Consider the following 18246-nt stretch of genomic DNA (forward strand, 5'->3'; position numbering starts at 1 on the left):
TTGCTGAAAAGTCCGCGAAATTCATGAATTACCGAGCTAATGCTCTTAGCCATGTTATCCACCTCCCATTGGATAACATGGCTAAGAACTGCTCAGGGGCAGGTGTTAGCTTTTGGAGATATTCGCGCTTAGCGCGAATATCTCCAAAAGTTGGTAATAGGAGATAGCGATGTTAGCGACTGTTTCCAGTCGCTAACATCTTAGCACGCCCACTTTGCATGTCATTAGTGATAAATATCACTGACATGCAAAGTGGGGCCCAAGATGGTCGCTATCTCCTACTAGCTGTCGCTAACTGGTGTTAGCGACAGCTAGGTAATCGGGAGATAATTTTATCTCCGCTTTCTTGGCTTTCAAAGCCAAAAAAGCGGAGATAAACCCCCTTGATAATATGCCCCTTAGTGGTCACAGAATTAAAGGCATTTTTGTTCAGTGGGAGACTTTTATGAGCAGAAAATCTTCCACCGGAGGTCCCTTGACAGTCCCATAGCTCCATCTCCCCTCTCCCCGCACCGCACATTTTGTTTCAGGAAGTGAAATTTCCGGCTAAGAAAACATCAAACATGCAGTGTTCCTTCATCTCTCATAATCCTGATTATTTCCTAGTTTTGCGCTCTCCATTACGTTGAGCTTTATTGACAACAATTCAAAATTAAAGGGCCTATTACGTGTCAGCCAGAGGCATTTCCCTGGGGAATACTGCCATAGTTGATTGACAGAGCTAGTATTACTTCACATGAATATACCAGATGTAGAGGCTGAGGTTTACTCTGTAATAATGCACCTATCAAAACACCCAGAGCTATGAAGCAGAGGCAGTGAGCAGAGGCTCTGGACTGCCACTACCGGAACCCTCACTCTCCTTCCCACAGCACCTGTGAGAATGCGTCACTTCCTCAGCAGCCATGGAGACTGCCCTGCACCGAAACTACCCTGGTAAAACTACTAATCCTGTTAGGGCTAATGAAGCTTGTGAATGGCCACATTCGTATTACCGGGCCCCTCAGAAAGGGGACCGAAATGTTTTTGCACTGAGTCTCGAAAAAGACCAAAATGCCAGCTATGTCCTCGGATTGTTTCAAAAGAAGGCTACAAAGCGCCCTTTCAGCATTTTGTTCAGAACTTCTCGCTGGAATTCAGGATTTCCAAAGATTCTAAAGAACCAATACTATATATTAATGTAATCGAATTTTACAGTTGAGTGTTGGAAATGTGATTGAGTACATTGTACGTTTGAATGTGAACTGCAGATGGTTTCATTTCAGCACCGTGGACAGCATCTTTGCTTCTTTGGAAGCAGCGTAGTCCATAGCAAACATGCATTTATAGATAAAGCTAAAATACTGGCCGCATAAAGCGCTGTGTTTGTATGTAACTGCATCAGCACCAGTATGACGTAATTGTTTACATACAAATCTACTTAAAACAGGGTTATCTGCAAAACACGCAGTTTACAAAACCAACAACATTTCGGAGTGATGAATTTATTCTGTCATTTGTTTTCTACTAAAACCAAAACATTGAAGATAGGAACTATATGTATTTTATTTATTATTGTTTAATATTGCAAGCCACCAAGTGCGTGATTACATATTGGACAGACAGCCTCGAGACATGACCATCCATTCTTGAGTTTCCACTTACATGACATAAAGGTATTTATTTATCGAAACAGAAACCGGCATACATAATATAAAGGGTTAAACATAATTAATATGTTGAAATCTTGTTTAGCACGTTTTGCAATATTAATAAATATAACACCATTCACCTGAGCACCGAAAGAGACATTTTAGAAAGTCAGTGCGTGCATGAAGGGCAGCCAGAATATCGAGTTTTAAACATATTAGAAAATGATCGTAGGCAAAACATCGACAACCACTACATCATGACTGCAAGTATGTATAAACATAGATTTACTAGTTGTAGGCCGACTTTTATGTCCCTCCATGATATATGTATTTTCGAGGTACGCAGATGCTGAGTTACGAATAGTAAATCTATTATTGCACCCTCCCCACCCCCACACACACGTATGTATAACTTAATGACACGGTAGGGTCGATATTATCGAGTCAATTCGATAATATGATATACAACCACATGCACATCTCCTACTTAAGAAAAATATGAGGTATCTTGCCACCAGTGTACATGAAAGACTTCAACAATATTACCAAAAAACTGACATTTGGGGGAATGGTTCTTCAATTGCCATCTAGGGGTGAGCTTATCAACATACTGAATAGTAAAACCCTCTGAACTTTTCTTGATATCAATACTGACTACCAGTGTGAAAAGTATAGATATATCGACTTTCACTGAAGGTTATCGATATAGAATTGAGCCACTCTAAAAGCCTACCACATTTTGGCATTCCTGGCTTCCATGATCCCAGCTGTTAAAATTGGCTAAAAATTGCATAATAGTGCAAGTTATCACCAGTCCTTAACAATGCATTTAATCGATATCTAATACTGTAACTGACATGTATTTTTCGATTTGCGTCTCAGCAAATGGGAGGGCTTCAACAGTGTTTGGCCCTCATTGTGAGTTGGCTTGTTTTAAGTGAAGGGCTATCGGGAGCCCAGATTCTCCAATTCTGGCCAGTATCTGTGCACTTAAATCAGGCCATTATGGCCCAGATCTACAAAGGTTTAGCGTCAGGTTTGCGTTACTATTTTAGTGCAGACCCAATTAACAATTTTTTGGGGATTTACAAACTAACGCAAATTGTTTTTTGCGTTGATTTCTAAGAAACACGAAGGGATGCTGTGCATTACGCTGTGTTGATGGAAAGTTCTATGGGTGATGGATGGTCTTTCCTGTGTTACCGCCCAGGGTTTTTAATGCAAATCCTAATGCTTTCATTTCTCCATATTTACCTGACTTTGGAAATGCCAGATGAAATCTGCATGTTTTTACTGATTGTGGGACTATTCAACTGATATTTACCACCTGCTGAGGTTGGGTGATAAACATCAGTAGGGTTGCATTTGCAGGTGAGGGGCTTCTCAGGGCATGTAGGGCAAGAGCAGGCTGTAGCTTTACTCAGGTTGTGTTGCTGGAGAGGGTAGGCAGTGGTTGGGATGTCCCTGGTATTGCAAACCCTGCCTCTTTTCACCTGAGGAGCTGGCCCTGCAGTGGTAAAACTGGGGCAGTGTTTTAGGACCAGGTAATTTGGCGTATGGATATACCGGATTACTCCTAGTTGCTCTAAGCAGTATACACCTTAGAGTAACCCCAGGCAACTCATATTGAGCGCTTATGTCAAATGTCATCTAATTGTCTGCTGAGATATATTTATTAACCTCTATCTGCATGGTCATGAAGTCCATTCTTCTTTAGTATTTGTTACAGTAGAATCATTTTGGTAGCTAGGTTGTGGCATCAGTCAAACTAACTGAAAGGAAAACAAAGGCCATTAGTGGACACTACACCCAGAAGCTTCCCTCTTAATTTTGACTTTTAGCTTCTTAAGGTCATTGTTGTGTTCATCGATGACCAGGCCATAATTGGTGATTTTCCAAGCATCCTCGTAAAGTTGCTGTTCAAAATTACTTTGCGCCACGTGATGGAAGATTTGCGCCATCCTCGTCCTCCCAGGGCGATGAGAGATGTCAGCCACAGCCAGCGACTGCTGGAGCTGCAGTGCTTGGAGGTACTGCTCCACAGACTTAGCCTCTTCCGAGAGGAGCAGAAGCACATGGCCTTTGGAGCAATAGTCTTCTACTCGAGTTTTGAGGTCATTAGAACCATGCCTCTGAATGGTTTTGTCCAAATCCTTCAGAGCACTGCCATATTCTTTCAGGTGGCACAGGCACGAGGCTCTCATCCGCAGATGTCGTGGATTATTATTGCTTGCAATGACCGCCAAGGAGCAGTGATCTAACGCTTGCTCATGTAGATCATCCTTCATCAAAGCCGTTCCTTCTTGGGCTGCAGTCTGTGAAAAGGGAAGAAAGACTTATGCTTTAGTAAATGATTTGTATACAATATGAAATGTGAGGACCATTGCCTCGTGGAGAGTTTACAAGAGTATGCAGAATAGTATAAGAATTTCTTTTGCATCCACATTAAACCCAAATCAAACTTAAACATTTTCTCTTAAAACACTTGGAAAAGTTTGCATTTATTCTGATTATGGTCACTCTGAAACTGCACACCCTTATCCATGCTTGGTCATTCTTTGCACACTATTGGCCACACTCTACACTACCTTGGTTATACTTCACACCTCTTTCGCCTGCAAACCTATGTTCCCATACGGTCTACACGCTGTAAGATTGGCCATCAAACTAAAGAAGCCTCTTTCTGTGTCTCGCGCATTGAGCATTCTTCGTCTTTAGTGATACCTTTCTGACTCTATTAGTCAAGGTGACATTCGAGGTGAGTTTCAAATCTTAAGCTACAAATTGCAGCTTTCAGGAAAGATTTGTCCGTACAAACATCAGAGCTGTCGAGTTGTCTTCTTTGTTGATAAACAATGAGTTATATCACTGTGAGGTGCTGAAAACATCACTGTTCATGCAGCAGCTTAAGAATCTGCTTGTAAGATTCAGTTCTTTTTTAACAATGGCAGGTTATGATGATCATAGAGCTGGCAGTAGAGAGAGGTCACCTCTCCGTATATGGCCTGAACTAATTCAACCATGCTCTGCACATGATGAATTACATTCCATAAACAGTGCCACGGGCGTTCTACAAGGTCAGGCAGGTTTTTCAAACCATCAGCCAGGTTAATTTGCGATTCAATAGAAGGAGAACATAAGTCCAGTTGTGATATCGATACAACTCATGGAGGAAAGGGGAATGTGTTGATGAAGCTAGGGTCGTCTGGCTTGGCGCTCTCTGAGAGAAATGAACAATGAGGAAAAATCGCTTCTGTTCAAAGGGGTACGAGAATCATGTCTTATGGGAGCTGACATGGTATGCAGAGGAACAGGCAGATTCTACATGTAATCTTGGGACTGATGTCTGCTGACCCTCTTGAAATCCATCTGTACTGCCTGCCATGTCTGGGATTCCTCACTTACCCCCCTGGGTGCATGCTGTCTGGCTGTACTCCATGTGGTGTGAATGGAGACTATGTGTATAAGACATTCTGTTCTATGAGATGACACATTGCATGACACACAAGGTGTTGAGTACAATCACTTGGGAAGTAAACGTTGCATCATGAGAGGGTAAAGAACAAACCAAAGAATCGAAAGAATGTACCTATAGGCGAGATAATGCTGTTTCTTGCTCTAACCCCCACCTGGCCCCCTGCCTCAACGGTGGAGGCCATTTTGGAAAGGGGTGCTATCCTTATTTTACTCATTTTATATGATTGTATTTCTCAGTAGCGGCTCCTGGTGGGAGTGCTACCGGGCGGTGACGTGGGGTGGGGGAGGGGCAGGGTGGGGGTTTAGTAAACACCGGAATATAGATGAATGCAGGTAAGATGACAAAACAATAAAACGAATTCCGTTGCGCGCACTGCATCGCATTTGGTGATGCAGAGAATGCAACGGAATACGTTTTTTATTGTTCTAATTGTCACCTTACATGCATTCATCCATATTTCGGTGCTTACTACCCCCCACCGTGCCCCTCCCCCGCCCCATGTCACCACGTGTTAGCACTCCCACCAGGAATGCTACTGGTATTACTCAATGTTGCTTTAGTTTAATCTTTCTTTACCAGTACATTTATGCACCCAGGGGAGCCTGGGACAGGATTCGAGGGTTGCTGAACCTTGGTTTGGAGTCCTTCCTTATTTCATCCACCTATTTTTAATCACCTTTGACTCAGTGTGTTACAATGCGAGCAAGCCACGCCTCTGGCCTCGCCCCCTGTTCATGCCAGGTCCGTCCGTGTAGCTGAGTGCTGCAGCTTTGGAACTTTTCGCTACCATTTGATTACCTTGCAGGGGTGAACAACCTTAACAACAAAACTTTTACAACGCACTACCATTACAACGCGGTCATTACAACGCAAACCATTACAACGCATTGCGCTGGGGGGCGCTATAGGATAGGGAATACGTTTAATTTACTATCCAACACCTTCCCTAGTGTCCACGGGGACTGGTGTTGGAATGGTAAATTAAACTTTTCACTATCCAACACCCCAAAGCGCTATGCGTTGTAATGGATTGCGATGTAAAAACCACGTTGTAAAGGCAGACGTTGTAATAGCCTGCGTTGTAACGTCATACATCCCCTTGCAGGTAGGCTCTGCAGCCAATCTTTGCGAGGTGTCTGACTCATTGCCTCAAGTATGGGTTGCATATTGGAACGGGTTTCTACCCTTATTTTACTAATTTTATGATTTTATTACTCACTTTTGCTTTAGTATATTCTTTGTTTACAAGTAGATTTCTGCTCCCAAGGGAGCCTGGAACAGGAGTTGGGCGTTGCTGGACCCTGGTTCGGTGTCCTACCTTATTTCGACCACCTATTTTTAATCATCTTAGACTCCACCTATTTTTAATCATCTTAGACTCGCCGCATTACAATGCAAGCAAGCCATGCATCTGGCCTTGCCACATGCTCATGCTGGGCTATTTACTTGTATGCATAGCTCGCCTGCGCCACTGGCGTGCTGTGGGCGCACCAAAGGTAAGCCCGTCTGTGCCACATCCGTTCACAGACCTCACACAGCACAAGCACTCCTGCCAGTTTTGGCCCAGAAGCCCCCTCAGGATAACATACTTACAGGACACACTACTGGCCTTCAACCGTCCAGGTGGGTCTCTGGTTTACACATGCTACAAACCCTCCTCCATCTCAGCGTCTTCTCTTTCTACTTGCTTTGCTTGTGGGGTGTCTCCCTCTGAACTAGGGCCTGAATTATGACACCGGCCCAACTTCTCAGCTGACTATTTCTACTTCTTCAGTTGTCCCTCACCAGCCTAGTACCACTTTGCCATGTGTACTTCATAACGCAAGATCACTGGAGAAACATGGAGTAGAATTCGCACTCTTCCTTGCATTACACAATCCTGCTCTTATCTTTGTTACAGAGACCTGAGCAGATTAGTCTTCTAGCCCTGATATCCTAGCCTCTATTCCTCCCACTTCTGCATTTTCAGACTGGACCGTGTGGGAAAACGGGGAGGTGGTAATGCGATTATTTATAGAGCAGAGTTTACGGTCTGATACTCTCCTCTATCATCCCCACTATGAGAAGTGGTCTGTTTCGGTGTATAATTGTCTAACATGCAAACCTTTAAAGGCACAGTTAGTTATCGCCCATGTTCTAACTTTGCAGAGGATATTAGTAGTCTCCTGAAGGCTGATATTTTGCTAAGTGGCCATACGATCCTTGCTGATTTTAATTTTCATCGTTATGCTCACTATGCTAATGACACTGTAGTCCTCCTTATTACTATGTCCTCGCTTGGTCTGGACCAACTGGTGGATAGTCCCATGCTTACTTTGCCACTGGATTCTGGCTGAAGAGGGGTGTTACCCCGAAGCCGGTCCCATGATGCTTGTTTCCGGCTCAGGGAAGACCTGGATTGGCAGTTCAGGCTGTACTGTTCCCATGTGGCAGTGTCAAAACTTATTTGCATACAGCTGGGTCTGAACTGAGGTGGCGAACTGAGCTAAAGAACAATGATGTATTTAACCCAGATCTTTGACTGGGGTTGAGTGTCTGAAAAGTTTCAGCGCTCCGTCCATCATCACCTTGTGTTTTCTTTGTTTGCCCTAAGTTGACAGGGTATGCCCAGACGTGGGTCCCTTGTTCACTTTGCTGCTGGATTCAAGCTAGCCTGGCTGAAGAGGGGTGTTACCCCGAAACCGGTCCCAGGATGCTTGTTTCCAGTTCAGAGAAGACCTGGCTTGGCAGTTTGGGCTGGACTGTTCCCATGGGGCACAGGGTCAAGACTGATTTGCATATAGTTGGGTCTGAACTGAGATGGCGAAGTGAGCTAAAGAACAATGATGGATATAACCCAGATCTGTGACTGGGGGTGAGTGTCTGAAAAGTTTCTGCGCTTCATCCATCATCTCCTTGTTTTTGGATAGTCCCATGCACCAAGATGGCCCTCCTTTAGATAGCATTTTTTTTTAATGATTCAGCCTTGTGCAACATAAGAACGCTTCCCCTTGTCTGGTCCAATCACAGGACTATTTTCTTTAACATCAAGCGCAGGCAAACAGCACAAGGACCCCTAGTCTGTCCATCTTGGACCTCCTCACAAGGCATGGGACAAGATCCAAGAGCCTGCACTCTCTCAGCTACTAGAAAACACTCTTCCTGAGCCATTGAAAGATGTTGAGGCAGCAGTCTTACAGTATACAAGCAGGCTGGACTCTGCTATCACTTCCTTGGCACATGTGAAAAGGACCAAGATTAAAGAAGATCAATGATCTGCCCCATGGTACTTTGGCGACCTAAGGGCCCTTAAACAGGCCTACAGGAGGCAGGAGAAAAGATGGAGAGCCAGCTAAAATATAAGACCTGCTTATCTAGATATAAGGCCCTGATTTGTGAGGAATAATCAACCTACTTCCCCAACAAAATTGAGACAGCGCCAAACTTTTCAAAAGAACTGGTCGCTACACTTAAAAAATTTACTACTGACACTTTGTCCTTGCCTGAGGATTGTAGCCAATCTTTTTGTAACACTGTGGTGGAGGCTTTCCGCCTCAAAGTTAAAGATTTTTAAAACATTTGTCTTCTGTTAGATCTGTATACTCCTCCATCTTGCATTCTTCCATACATTCTGATATGGACTGCTAGCTTACCCATTTCACTTTACCATCTAGGGATGAGGGTACAAAATTGATTAAAACTTTTAAATCGGGTTTGCTGTGTGTGCAACTCTTGCCCTTGTAGGGTCACCATCCTCGCAGCCGAGACTATCAAGCCTACACTGGCAGATATTTTTCAACTATTGTGCCGCTCAGGAGTATTTCTTTCAGCCTGGAAGAAAGCGTCAGTTTTACCATTAATTTTAAAAAAACGTTGCTTGATCCACAAGATCCAAGCAACTATCGTCCCATCTCCTGTCTTCACTGCCTGCCAAGATCATTGAAAAGGCCCTGAACAAACAACTGGTGGAGCATATCCATGCTAACAAACTTCTGGATGTCATCCAATTCGGTTTTTGTGCTGGGCACGTTACGGAGAATGCCGTTATTAAAGCTACTGAGGATATCAGGATGTTACTTTATCAGGGGGAAGAGCCGCCCTGATCCTGCTTGATCTGTCAGCAGCCTTTGACACCAAGAATCATGGGCTGCTGATGGAGTGCTTGAGCAGGACTGGAGTGACAGGAACAAACTGGGAGCTGCTTAACTCTTTCCTCAGCTGTTGTGAGCAATCAGTATGATTTAGGGACTTTATCACATCCCTCTTTCTCTCTCCCTTGCGGGGTTGCCCAGGGGTCCTCGCTTAGCCCAACACTCTTTAACATATATGTCACCCCCTTGGAAGAACTGATACAGTCTTCTGGTTTTGCTTTGACATCCTATGCCGATGACACTCAAATCATTGTCTCGCTGGCTACAGAGGAAAGAGCGTCACCACTAGATTTTGTGACCGCATGGAGGCAGTTAGTTTGTGGATGGCTATGAACTGCCTCAAACTCAACTCTGGTAAAACGGAGATTCTGCTGTTTGTGGCACAGCTTTTCTTTTGGTTCCCTGAATGGTGGCCGTCTGACCTAGGTGTACTCCCCTCACCAGTCAGGTCTGTGAAGAACCTGGGACTTCTCCTAAATGATAAACTGTCTTACATCAATCAGGTCAATGCAATTACCTCCGCTGATTTTTTCACTCTGGACATTATGAGAGATCCTTCATTGTATTCCCGCTCAGTTGCAGAAAACTGGTTACTTTGCTTGATTTTTCGGAGATAAATCACTGCAATAGATTGTATTTGAACATTCACCAGCATGTTCTTAATAAACTGCAGACCTTGCAGAATGTGGCAGCCTGCGTGCTTTGCAAAATTTCCAAGTACCAATCAGTCTCTAAGTTTGTTAGAAAACTACACTGGCTTCTCACCAGACAGAGGGCCACTTTTAAAGTGCTGTATTGTGTATAAAGCACTGCACGAGCAAGGAACGTTTTTTCTGAGGAAGAGCTTTACGTGGTATACACCAAGCAGGTTGGTAAGCTCAGCCTCTGCCAAACTGGTGGTAGTCCCCAGATTTAAGTGCATGAACTTGGGTGGCTGAGGCTTTTTCGCTTGGAGCATCAAAGGCCTGGAATGTCCTTCCCCTGCATATCTAAGCCATGCTCAATCTTCTGGCTTTTAGGAAATCCTGAAAGACATGGTTTTTATCGCCTGCTAATTGTCATTGTTTTCCAGCTATCTCAGCTAGTGCCAAGATGCCTTTTTGGTATTCAAGCACTTGGAAGAACACCTAACATAACACGACATACCATGACCATTCTGAATCTGAATGCACAGTAATTCAAAGAAGCAGACACATATCATTGACATTGGGCCAAGCGCGAAGCAAAGCCACTTGAACCTACTGTGCACAACATTGCAATATGGACAATGACTATAAAACAATGCTGTTGAGGTGATAATCCCAATGGCACTCTTGTTGGGACCTAATTACACAGCACTGACAGAGGGCATTAATTCATCAGGTGGGATGTTCTCTAGGGCATCCAGATGACTCTGTGTGCACAATGGCTTCATGTTCTAGTCACGGATTTTTCCTGTAGAATCCATAGTAGACTGGTTACTTGGTTCAAATGAATTTGCCTCCAGACACACAGCACTGTCATTGGGATATTGAGACCTCAGTGGAACAGCAATGTTGCTTTGATCCTGGATAAACAACATTGCAACTAGAGCCCAGATTGAAAATCACCACCATGGGGGTCACTGCTGTACTTGCCTCCTAATGGCACTCAAGTTGCAAGACACTGTCCTGGGTACTTGTGCACACAGAACTCCAGTGGAGACCTCAATGCACACAGTACTTTCCTTAAGTGCTTTGCCAGAATTGCCATTGCTGCCCTATATGCACATAATTTTCAACTAATTTGCCATGGCTTCCGTATTGGGGATCTGGGCAAACAGCACTTCCACTAGGGTCTAAGGGGGATATGTGAAAGGAAGTGTCGGAGAGCGACGGTAGCCTCCTTGGCCTAATGCCATGCTCAGCCACTTCTGAAACGCAAGGCTGCACCATATTTACAAGAATGTGGTGCAGCCTCGTGTTTCCCCTGCGACGGCGCTAAGTTTAGCAACTTAGCGCCAACGAAGGCACCCTTGCACCATAGTACAAGGGTGTCTACGTGCAGGGGAGGATTGTCATTCTGTCACTTTTATGCGTGCTGCTTCATGCAGCACACATGAAAGTAAAAATATGGCACTTTTTTAAGGGTTTATTTATGTACAGGAAGGGACACCTTCCTACACATAAACAAACCATGGCATTTTGCTTTTTCCATGTGTGCTGCACAAGGCAGCACACCTGGTAAAAGCAAAAATGAGGAGAAATCATGCATTTCTCCCTGTTTCATCAACTTAAGACCAGGATTTACCTGGTCTTAATTTTGGCGCTGCCTCTTATGTATGCCACCCTTGTACATAGGAGGTAGCATCAAAATGAATGGGAGTTGCGGTGGAATGCCCACCATAACACCGACTGCCCACCCCTTTCACGCTAACCATAGCGTGAAAGGGGGCCTTATGTACAAGGCAGCCCTAACGCCACCACAACGTCGGTAAAAGTGATGTTGTGGTGGCAATGGGGGCTTCTACATATGCCCCTAAGTGTCTAGCACTGCAAAGATATCTTGCATGAAAAGCGATGCGACTAGAATTTTGCAAGGTGAAGTGCTACCACTGTAATCCCTGCCATTAGCGAGTGTAACAACACTGAGAAATGAAGACTGCAGTCATGAAAAAATGGAGCAAATGGTACTATAGTACAGCCAAGGGGAGAACAGCGATGAATTTGCATAGGGAGAGGCAGCCGATTCGTCAAGGTAAGAGGCACACAATGTTGCCATTGGACCACCAGTCACCAATCAACGAGCACAGCCATTATGTAACGCGCACAAATTACTGGCATGGAGCAACTGGTCATGTGCTGTGATTAGAGCACTCAATCGGTGTGTAAGGTAAATAAGAAGCAAACCACAAAGATAGCTTAGGTTGCAATAACTAGATCTGCACAGAGTAAGACCTGGTCTTACCCTGGCACAACAAGGAGAAATGTTTAATTTCTCCTTATTTTTGCTGGTTCCATGTGTGCTGCTTTGTACAGCACACATAGATACAGCAAATGCAATTGATTGTTTATGTGCAGGAAGGTGTCCCTTCCTACACATAAACAATCATTTTTTTTTAATTGCGTTTTGCAACACTCTATGTTAAACTGCCATTTAAAGATTGGTTATGTGCAGGAAGGGACACCTTCCTGCATATAAACAATCTTCCCCTGCAACCACAGTGCAAGGGTGCCTGCGTTGGCAGTTACGTTTAGCACCAGCGCTGGGGTAAATGCAAGGCCGCACCATATTGCTGTAAATATGTGGCAGCTCTGCGTTTCGGAAGTGGCAGAGCATGGCGTTAAGCCAAGAAGGCTAATGTCGCGCTCCGGCACTTCTGTTGTAAATATGCCCTTTAGTCTACCGCTTCTAAAGCTCAAAGGCTTTCAGAGCGGTTTAGAAAAGTTGGTGTAATAAAACACCAGTAAATCTTTGCTAATGAAATTATGGCTGTCGAAAGGATGGGCCACTTTGGATATCAGTGAGTGGTTGGGTGGGTGTACGTTCCAAATGTAAAGTTCAGTGCTATGGTGGACATAAATCTACAACTCACAGAGTATTTCACCTTTTGCAAGCACTAAACTCCGCAATCTAAATTATTTAGTCCAAATGCTAAGATTCAATTTTTTTTTGAAGCAGACTAAAAGACAGGTCAAATGGCACATTAGCGTGTTCAACATCTTTGCACTATCATTCAAATGTCTCCAACACTGGGGTCCCAAGTGAACAGTAAAACATAAATGTTGCCGCACCACGGCCGAAAAACCCTTTTCACTTTACTCCGGCTCTTTGCAGAAATGCAGTTTATTTACACATCTCAGCAGCGTTTGCCTGGGGGATAGGTTGTTTTCCTGACAAAATGATTAGCTCAAAATGAAATCCTCATTAGTGCCATTAGGGCTCAGCCAAGCTCTTTTATAGCTAGCTTTGATTTAATAAAAAGCCCTTTTCTGAAGGCCGGTGGTTAATAATGGCGGGGTTAGGCCGAGGAGCTGCGTGGAACAGCGTGAAAAAACAAGAAGCGCGTGGCTCACGGACCGCTGCCAAGGAGGGCTGCTATTAATTGGGGGTTGGTAAACACAGCTTGCCTGGGAGGCCTCGGCGGCGGCCGCGAGCGCACGCCTCCCTCCAGGCCGCGAGGCAGGCGCATGCCGTCTAACCAGCTCAATGAGGTCGGCGCAGAGCCTCCATTAGTGCCCCCGTTCTAATGGGCTCCTCATAACCCTTCTTCGTGATAAATATACAGGCAGCGGCTTTCAACATCCACAGCAGGGGCACGACACGCCATGTTCGGCTTTCACACAAGGTCAGTCGGCCGCTGTAGCTGAAAGGTTGAAAATAAGGAAAAGGCGCAGGGAGCTGCGTGCATTGACAGTCAGGCCTCCCGCATTTTATTTCAACTTCTACTGAGCTTGCCTTGCAATGGGGAGAATCTATAGATCTCTTTTTTTTGGGATTGTTACAGGTTGAGTGGTTCCTAAATCCGTCTTCCTTGGTTTCAAGTTAAATGGTGTCTTGCTTCCTGCAGGGGAGAACAAGTTATTTACCTTTGGTGTTCTTAGCATTCAGCACCCAAGGGGGTAAGTGATACATCACTGACTTTCACATACCAGGCATTTTCTGCTACTAAAGCCATCCTTTTTTGTGGCTTAGTAAACCTCACAGTAACTCCATCCATTCTAAACCTACCAATATCAAGGGTACTGGTAACTCCAAGGGCAGGGATTTATTTTATTTTTTGCAGTTTTATATAGTGCAAACTCAACCCAAAGGTATTAAAGCACTTTCTATGAGCACCAGTTACATTACACAATCACACATTCATTGTTTTAAGGCACAGAGGGCCCGATTCACAGAACTAACTTAAGACAAAATCCTAAACTTACTACTTTTGTATTCACAGAAGTTATGATTTTGTCTTAAGACAAACTTAAGACAGACTTAAGACAGACTTAAGACAAAATCCTAACTTAAGTCTGTCTTAAGTTTGTGTTAAGACAAATTTAAGACAAAATCCTAACTTCTGTGAATACCAAAAGTAGTAAGTTTAGGATTTTGCCCTAAGTTACTTCTGTGAATCAGGCCCAGAGACAGTAAGTGATTTGTCCTGAATCACAGAATGTTAAGCAGATGGACAAGACTTGAACCTGGTACCCCCAGTTCAAAAGTCAGTAGCTCTGGCATAACACTACATTCTAACAAACAGGACGATGCGGGTTTTCTTAGAAATGCAGAAGTACCTGGGACATCGCTAATTCTGGGTCCGATTACTTAGGTTGGTGGATGTGTTAAAGTTTTTCTTTTAATCAATGATTATAATTTAACCCAGAAAATACTTTCAAAGACCACCCTCACTACCCTTAGCTTCCGCCAAGCAAAAAAGCAAAAATAGATGATTACAGGAGATCTGACACTGATAAAGAAGCGGTAGTCATGGTTATAGAGGAAATATTTCCAAAGCTACCACAAGAAAAACATATTTGTTTGGGATAAATATGCACTAGAAGATCATGCATAGTGAATAAACTCCAACTTTTGCTAATCTAGTTTATGATAAAAATATATATAGAAATATATGATTGGTAAGTGGAAAAAATCTGGTTTAAAGACACTTAATTGTCGCATTCCTTATTCACCTTTTAGATACACATATGTTGAACAAGAAAATTGTAGCATCTTTGATTATGCATTGATAAATATTGGATTGTGGTGGCTGGTGTTGTACTTAGTAGTAATACCTGCAGTGGCAACAACTAAGGTTGAAAGTGACTACAGTATCGTAATAGGTAAGTTTTAATAATAGAAATGTGAGAAAGGATTTATAGCATACATTTTAAAACGAAGGAACCAATGTAACTTTCAATTTATCTATGAAAATCATCCGATGATATGGTAGCAATAATGTAAAAATGCACAAAAGTGTATTGTTTAAAGCAAAAGAACAAGTAAAGCACGTATGTAGAAGATCAACTTTAAGAGCAAAAGAAGTAGAAAGTAAATTTTTTTGAGGATCCACTAGCAAAGGTGACCCTGGACTTGTGTAAAAAGCTAGAAGATATAGCTGAGCCAATTAATACCTTCGAGACTGTCAGAAAATTGGAAAAAGCTGGATGTATCAGTTCCAGAAATAGCTGTTATGACAAAGAATGCTAGGAAACGAAAGGTGCTATCCCAAATACAGAGTGCAAAATCAGTGTGCCCTGACTAATGCACATAAGCACGAGCCAAAAGCCCCATTGTAATATAGTTTTCATGGTCTCTTAGGAGACCTTAGATTCTCACACCCCACAAACCTATAGAACAGGCTATCTGACTTTCGATATATGAACCTCAAGTAATAACAATACTTTTTATCTGCAAACACTCAAGGAAGTATTCGTCTGAGAGGTTAACATGCCAGCTGTCTTTTTCTTTTTTATTAAAGAAAATAGCTGCAGATACAATTCGTACTTGAGTAGATCAATCGTTTCAACATTTGATTCCATTCAATTACGAGAATTACCTATAAAATTCTTGAGCAGTTTGACATTACATATTAGTGAAAGGAAACAAGTGATGACTAGCTGTTAGAAATTGATATAATGGTTGTGGGGGCGGGGGGTGAAACTCTACTCAAGCAGCAACCACAATCCTAGTCAGGGTGAAGTCACAAGCAACAGCTTGAAACATAGCAGTAAGACTTAAATTAGAGTCAATGTGTAAATAATTTATGCAGCGCTTCAAATAGTAATAAAGTGAAAATACAGCACAAAAATCTGCAACCAATTTAGAAAAACAAGGAAAACTTTAACAAATAGATCAAGACTAAAACAACATAAATCTAATTGGTAGAACCAGAGATTTGTAATTTTAAAGATTTAAGTGAAAATAGCACCAAAAGGCACAAAGCACCAACTGTGGGTACCTAGTCGTGCTAGACCATGATAAAGTCACAAGTTTGAGCTAACTGCAACGGAACGTGGGCCAGCTACAGGAACCCAGTTAGGCCCGCTGAACAAGAGTACCTTAAATCCTAGTTGCAAAGAGTTGCAGAGTCCCGTGTCGAGGATGCGTCACGCAGCCGAGGAGATACAAGGTCTGGGTCGGACATTCATCACACAGCATTGGTTCTGAGGAGTTGTGAGGCATTCAGGATAGACTTTGGATAGAAGGTGAGTCCAGTCTTAAAGATGTAATCGCTCAAGTGAAAAAAGCTGAACTTTCGGATAGAAGTTCTAAGGCACTATCTGAACAAGCTGATACTGCTCCTACAGTTAATAAAATTTCAGATTCCAAGAAAGGAAAGGAATTTTACAAGAAAGGAAAGAATAAGAATTTCTAAACCAAAGGTTTCAATTATAAGAGTTCTACTAAACCAAGATTTAACCAAAATGATCTTTCTACTTTTGCTTGTTATCGTTGTGGTGATAAAAATGACGCTGTTTTTGAGAAGTGTCCAGCAACATCTTCAAAATGTTCACAATGTGGAGTTTTAGGACATTTTTCTAAGGTGTGCAAGAAAAAACCCAGTCAACGACCGAAGGTTACATGTGTTACAGATACAGATTCTTTTGATTATGATTATGATTCCTGCAATTCAATGCCTAATTTCAAAGAAAACAAACAATGCAATATAATTTTAAACATCAATGATAATGACAGGAGCAAACCTCTATGTATTGTAAAATTTGGAGGTATTCCTTTACAGGTTGCAGCAGACTCATGTTCTTCTTTCACTATTATTGCTAAGAGTGTTTGGGAAACAGAATTAATTAATGATCTAGGTCCACAGTTAGAACCTACTGATGTTCTTCCTGAAAGTTTCACAGGTGTAAACTTGATATGTTAGGTTATCGTTCCTTGGTATTTGAGTTAAAAGATCGTACTGCTGTATGTAAACTGTATGTTCCTTCTGATGGTCCTTCAGTGTTGGGTTGGAAGGATCAAAGGGCTTAACATATTATACTTGATTCCAACAGCCCAGAACAAGTTCTTGTTGCTTGTGATGGAGAAAGCACCAAGAACTGGGTTCTCAAAGAATTTCTTAACGTATTTTCAGGTAGAATTGGCAAATTGAAAGGCTTTTCTCATCGCATAAGGTTAAAGAGTAATCCTATTCCTAAAATACATAAAGTGCGTAATGTACCCATCATTATTAAAGATGAAGTAAAAAAAGAATGATTAAAATTACAAGAAAGTGGCATCATCGAACCAATAGAGGCTGCAGAATGGATTTCTCCATTGGTTATAGCTAGACGGGGCAATGGAAAAATTAGTTTATGCATTGATCTAAGAAGCCTTAATGATAATATTATTGTTGATCAGCATCGTTTACCAAGGATCGATGAAATGTGATCAACTCGTGGTGCAAAATATTTTTTACGTTAGACTTATCTTCAGCGTATCACCAAGTTTCTCTATATCATTCCAGTCATGACTTAACAGCGTTCTGTACTCCTTTTGGGTGTTTTCGTTTTGCCGCATGACATTTGGATTGGCCTCTGCGGCTGCAGTTTTTCATCGTTTAATGTCACAACTGTTTGGCGATATGCAGGATATCATATTCTTTCAAGATGATATTCTCATTATGGGCAATAATTCTCACCAACATGATTCTAGGTTGAGGAAAGTTTTAAGTGTTCTTGATGAAAAAGGTCTTACTGCTGAAATTTCCAAATGCAAATTCTCAGAGAATAGTGTAGTCTATTTAGGGCACGAGATTAGTGAACAAGGTATCAGACCCAAGACCAAATTGGTAAGAGCCATTTTAGATGCTCCTGCTCCTAAATCCAAGGACGATTGAAGGTCATTCTTGGGTTTTGCTGAATTTTATTCAAAATTTGTGTGTAATTTTTCTGAGAAGACTCATCCTATGAGAAATTTATTGAAAAACAAAGTCCTTTTTTACTTGGTTTGAAGAATGTCAGCAAGCTTTTCTCATTATAAAAAAGCTATTTGTAATGCTCCCAATCTTCAAGGTTTTAATCCTTATGCTCATACATTTGTGACTACAGATGCCAGCTCCAAA

General features: G+C 42.5%; 1 protein-coding gene across 1 annotated transcript in view; it reads right to left on the reverse strand.

Annotated features, from left to right (window-relative positions):
• Window positions 1-1542: 1542 nt before the first annotated feature.
• TTC34 (tetratricopeptide repeat domain 34) overlaps window positions 1543-18246 on the reverse strand; it is a 417629-nt gene continuing 400925 nt past the window's right edge. Inside the window, exon 7 of the mRNA XM_078642477.1 lies at window positions 1543-3946. Within this exon, the coding sequence (XP_078498603.1) occupies window positions 3425-3946 (522 nt within the window). The 3' untranslated portion in view covers window positions 1543-3424. The remainder of the gene's footprint in view (window positions 3947-18246) is intronic.

This window comes from Lissotriton helveticus, chromosome 5_1, assembly GCF_964261635.1.
Source record: "Lissotriton helveticus chromosome 5_1, aLisHel1.1, whole genome shotgun sequence".
Taxonomy (NCBI): domain Eukaryota; kingdom Metazoa; phylum Chordata; class Amphibia; order Caudata; family Salamandridae; genus Lissotriton; species Lissotriton helveticus.